Source organism: Dasypus novemcinctus, chromosome 8 (genome assembly GCF_030445035.2).
Source record: "Dasypus novemcinctus isolate mDasNov1 chromosome 8, mDasNov1.1.hap2, whole genome shotgun sequence".
NCBI classification, from domain to species: Eukaryota; Metazoa; Chordata; class Mammalia; order Cingulata; family Dasypodidae; genus Dasypus; species Dasypus novemcinctus.
This window is the reverse complement of record NC_080680.1, coordinates 69588246-69593455: the sequence shown is the minus strand read 5'-3', so window position 1 is coordinate 69593455 and position 5210 is coordinate 69588246. Positions and strand designations below refer to the sequence as shown.

The following is a 5210-nucleotide window of genomic DNA, read 5'->3' as shown; positions in this document are numbered from 1 at the left end:
TAGATTTTTGTTTTTGTTCTGTTTGGTTGTTAATCGGCAAAATAAAAGTATAAGAAAATAACTCCATCTTTGTCGTAGGCTGTTCAGATTGGAGGTTGCTTTTATTCTTTTGAGAGCTACCTGTTCCCACTTGAGGGCCTCATTGCAGGTGCTTGACTCAAATCTGTTGAATGTATTATTATGCAAAAGGATGCGTTAATCACTTGGTTTAAATGAGGTAATTTGAGCTTTCGAACTTGTCTCATAACTTATCTTTTTATTATTATTATTGTTATTTACTTTGAGATTGCAATGAAAAGAGCAAGGTAATCAATGGTGATTACGACAGAGAGCTGGGCGATGACAGCTGGGTCCTGCTGTGCCCCGGCCTGCACAGAAGCGCCCTGACCGAACGCAGCTTTGAGGATACGTACTCGCTTTCCCCCCGCACCGCCAAAAGGGCTGATCAGCAAAGCGTTCCCCGGGGCATTGCGCGTGAGCCTGACCAGCGACCCGCTGGCCCCGGGGGGCCAGCTCCACCACAGGAGATAAGACACGCCTCAGCCGGGGCAAATTCCCGGCCTCCTCTGGCCCCAGGCCAGCAGCCACCGCCCGCCACCTCTCCTCCTCCGCCATCGTCCCGGCCGCCCCGCTGGGCCCGAACTCGCTCCCGCCTGGGATCGAGGCCCCTCGGCCCACCGCGCTGGCGGCGCAGGCCGGATGGGACCTATGTGGCGCATGCGTGGTAGTGCCACCAGACGCGGGAGCTGTGGCGTTGGGCTCGGTGGCAGGGAAAGCCGCGGGCAGGGCCGCCCGGGCCGGGCTCGCAGGAGCGGCGGTGGCGGTGGCTGGCGAGGCCGTGCGGATGGCGCCCGACAGCAGCTGGAGGAGCGGTTCGCAGACCTGGCGGCGAGCCACCTGGAGGCCATCCGCGCGCGGGACGAGCGGGACCGGCAGAACGCGCGGCTCCGTGAGGAGAACGCCCGGCTGCGGCTCGAGAATCGGCGGCTGAAGCGCGAAAACCGCAGCCTTTTCCGCCAGACCTTGCAGTTCCCCGGCGAGGGAGGCGCCGCAGCGCCCGCGGAGGCGGCAGAAGCGACCCCCGACCTCGAGGCCGCCGCCACGAACAGGAGGGCGAGAGGGGGCGGCCCGGAGGACGGGCCGGGCAGTCCCAGGGCCCTGAGGGCCCGGCTTGAGAAACTGGAGGACATGTACCGCCGGGCCTTGCTGCAGCTCCATCTCGAGCAGCAGGGGCCGAACCCGCGTGGGGACAAAGAGGAGCCACCCCTAAGGGAACCCGAGTCAGGCTGCCGGGCCCCGGACTTGGAGCCCCCTGGGCCAGGGCTGTAGCCGGAGGCCTCAGCCGGGGAGAGGCGGGGCTTCTTGCTGGCTCCTCCTCCCCCGCGATCCGACGCACTCCCGGCCAGCGCACGTTCTGGACCGCGCTGCGCGCGCGGAAACTTTGAACCGCCGCGTTCTCCCGCCTCTTGCTTCGTCACGGGACAGTCGAGGGGAGTTTCGTTTTAGCTTTGGCGTAGGCTGAGAGTGGAAAAGGCCCCATGGGGTTCCCCAAGTAGGCAGAACGCCTAGTCACTGATGGTTTCAGTGGAGAAATGCCTAGCAGCGGAGGGGCAGGTTTTAAAATAGCAAAATGTGGGTGCAATGCTGTACTTTCTCATGCCTGAACATTTCTGGATGTTGTGAGGACCTGTTGCGTTTTTTTCTCTGTTTTGGTTTCTTGCGGGATATATCGTGTACTTTGCGTTGGTTAAGTTTGTTCATTCTTCAGTCCTCCTCAACCTGCAGCCATTATTAAGTGGCCACCATTTTAAGTATTTGTTTTTATAAAGCATCTCCTTTTATTAAAAAAGATAGTATTTATAGCCTAGAAACGAACTCATGTCTGCTGCTGCCTCCAGTCCTTATACATCTAATAAAACTAATTTGTATTCCCGAGACATTTTGAAATATCTGCCAATAGGTGATCCTTTGATTTGGTAAATAAATCCAGTACATTACAAAGAACCAAAAAGCTTCCCACGACTATTATTTGAAGTGTGTTAAGTTTTTTGTGATATGTTTCTTTAAAGGATATATGTGTGTATTTTAAAATCTTATTTTGATTATCCTTTGTAAATTACCGATTTCTTTTTGCTTTATATAACATTTTAAATAATCTAAAGATTAGATACTCTAAATTTTAATTTTTCATTATTTTTATCCCATTTTAGGAAATATTGAGAGCCTAGTGTATATCTAGTTTGCCATATTTTGACTGATGTTTAAGAACTTTTAAGAAATTATAAATTGTGTATCAAAACCACAAATTGGTTTAACAGTCTCAATTGTGATTACAATGGCAGAAAAACCGATGTGTTTAGTTTTACAAATGAACTAAAGTCATTTTGTTAATTAATACCACCTTTGCACCCTAAATAGGGGATACCACAGTGCCTGATAGAAATGACGGATATTAAAGTATTTAATTGATGGTAACTTTACTTCAGGAAAAAAGGAATTATGAGTAGAGTTTTTGTTAGGGGAATAAAATGTATTTATGGCAAATTACAAATGTTTCAAATTTGTAGCATATATTGTGAAACAAGATAGCAGGGAAACCAGTTGTGTAATTTCCTAGTCCTGGGTGTTGAAGATACTGTGCATTTTGCTAAATGGTAGTTCATACTTAGCTGTGAATATTAAAATCATCCCCTGTAACCAAAACATATGAGAAGAAAACTTGGTGAGAATAGGTCGGTTTAAGAAAATTATTTTTATCCCCCTTACTTCATTTTCTAATAGTGAGAAAAATATATTTAGGAGACAGTTAAATAATATGGAAAGAATACAAAACTTGGAATTGAAGAATCTGAAAAAATTGTATCAGCCTTTTTTTCACTTACCTAACTTTGAGTTTAATTTCTCTGAACATTAGTCTTCTCATCAATAAAACGCACATACCATATACCTTGAAATGTGGTAAGACTTAATTGAGATAACATATGCAAAATGCCTGCTTCAAAATGCTCTATGAGAATTGCTATCCAAAGTGTGAAAGTCTGGTAAATGCTCATTTAACTTATTGAAATTTCCCTTGTTTTCTGTATTTTGCTCATATATGACTTTACAATTATTAGCTAAAGCATGAACATTTTGAATGATTTATGATTTTTCATTCCTTGTAAGCTTATAGGAGGTAAAGTCCTACAAAATAAGAACATAGTGCAAAATGATGTTCAAAAATGTTGCTCATTGTGGCAAAATTGGGAATATTCAAACAACCAAGCAAAATATTTAGTTTACATAGTTCTTATATTTATTTACAATGTAAGTATGAAAGAATGCTAAGTATGTTAAATTTATTGTTGAACACATCTATTGTGAAGTAATGAGGTACACATGCAAAATACGAGGGTGATTTTTGAGCTGAATTTCTGAAAGGTATTAAAAATTCTGAAACTAGAATACTTGATAAGATGGTTAAGGCTAATGCTTACTTCAGCTTTGTTATTTTTCCTGCTGATAACTGATAAAACATTCTATAACATGGTAAATGTTTTATTATGTCAAAATAGGTAGCTTTTTAAGAAATGGGTAAAATTGATTTTAGAAATACTTAAGCTAGGACTTAATTTGATCTGAAATAGAATAAAACTGCAGAGTACCAAACCTTGTCACAGCGACATTTTCATAATTTCACATTAGTTGTACAGTGAAAAGAAGGCCTACAATTTCTGGAAATAAGCAACCAAGAGATCTCTTCAGCAAACAAATTCACTGAAGAGGTTGGACTTCTTTTTTAGTCAGCTATTATTTTTTGAAGCTGCTACAAAATCAAGTTAAAGCAATTTAAAAGGAATACTTACATAGATCGTAGAATAAGGTGACTTTGTTAAGCTTCTTGAACAAATAAGTATAATTATTTGAAGAATACTTGAAAATGTCTTTTTGCTTTGTTTGAATATTCTTAATATAGGTTTGCCAGTTCATGAATATTGCTACAATGAAACTAACACCAAATTATTTAACTTTAATTATCAATATATACTGAATAACTATTAGCAGTATAATTTGCTGCCAGTGCCAGAAGACCGTTTGTTATTTTGCTAAAAGCAATAGATATTTATAGGATTTGTCACAAAAATGTTGGAAAATCTTCATGAATGACAAAATTTATTTACATACATAGTTTTTCATTGATCAGTTATAGCTTTTAATTTTTTTCCTCCATAAACCTTTCCACTATCTAATTTATCTGATATAAACTGTATATAAATATATTTATGTAATAGAACTATTAAAAGCCATGGAAAACACTTAGATTACACATACATCTGATTTTACATAGATTAATTATGCTCAAATTTCAGATTTTAAAGATTGGTAAATCTCAATGATCAGAATTATTTAAACCAGGTCATGCTTTATCCATAAGCAGATATAATAAGCAGATTTTGCTTGTTATAAATTTCATTCAAAATCTACTTAGCTGCCAGTATATTCTTTGCATATTCCATGATAATTTCCTAGTAAGGAAGTCCAGTTTTAAACCTAAATTCTCAGAAATCTGTTATGCTTCAGAGAAAGCTGAAGAAAGGACAACAGTGAGTTTGTTGGTGCTTGATCTCTCATTGATAAGCAATCTATTTTAAGCATGGAGTTCTTTGAGGGAAGAAATTGAACAGCAACTCTTACTAGTGTAACAGTTACACTGCATTATAGTGTTTTCTAAATTTTTCTCTTTGTAATGAATTCTGGAAATATCAGAAAGATATTAAAATGTGAGAATGAAAGCTATACATCGTGAAATGATCGATGCACAGTGTCCTTTTCCATTGGTGTGAAAAAAGTGATATATATATATATATATATATATATATATGAAAATGTTCTCAAAAGGCATTTAGTTTTAAGTTAATTGGCAAAGCAGTTTCATTTCTGATAATTGGACAAATTGGACAAGTCCTAACTTTTGCTTGTATCATCACTGAATTCTTTCTTAGGGAAATGAAACTCATAATTCTCCCAGGTTAGGACTGATAAACTTTCCTTGGTCTTTCATTTTTCCACATCTCCTCACTTTATCTTTGATTCTGTCTATTAACATAAAACCTCTATTGTATTTTAAATTTAAAGTCTTTCATTAACTATTTGATGACAACTTTGATACTATTAACAAAAAAAGTCCTACCATTCAGTGGTTATAAAAATAAAGGAGATTTTTTTTTTCT

At 40.0% G+C, this 5210-nt stretch overlaps 1 protein-coding gene across 1 annotated transcript; it reads left to right on the top strand.

Annotated features, from left to right (window-relative positions):
* The first annotated feature begins 399 nt into the window (after positions 1-399).
* On the top strand, positions 400-4788 carry TUSC1 (tumor suppressor candidate 1). The gene has a single exon (XM_058301948.2). It carries the CDS (start codon positions 700-702, stop codon positions 1327-1329), a length of 630 nt encoding a protein of 209 aa, XP_058157931.1. The 5' UTR covers positions 400-699; the 3' UTR covers positions 1330-4788.
* The last annotated feature ends 422 nt before the right edge of the window (positions 4789-5210 follow it).

Coding starts and splice junctions, on each gene's coding strand:
- TUSC1 (XM_058301948.2), top strand. CDS start 700: ATGGGACCTATGTGGCGCATGCGTGGTAGTGCCACCAGACGCGGGAGC.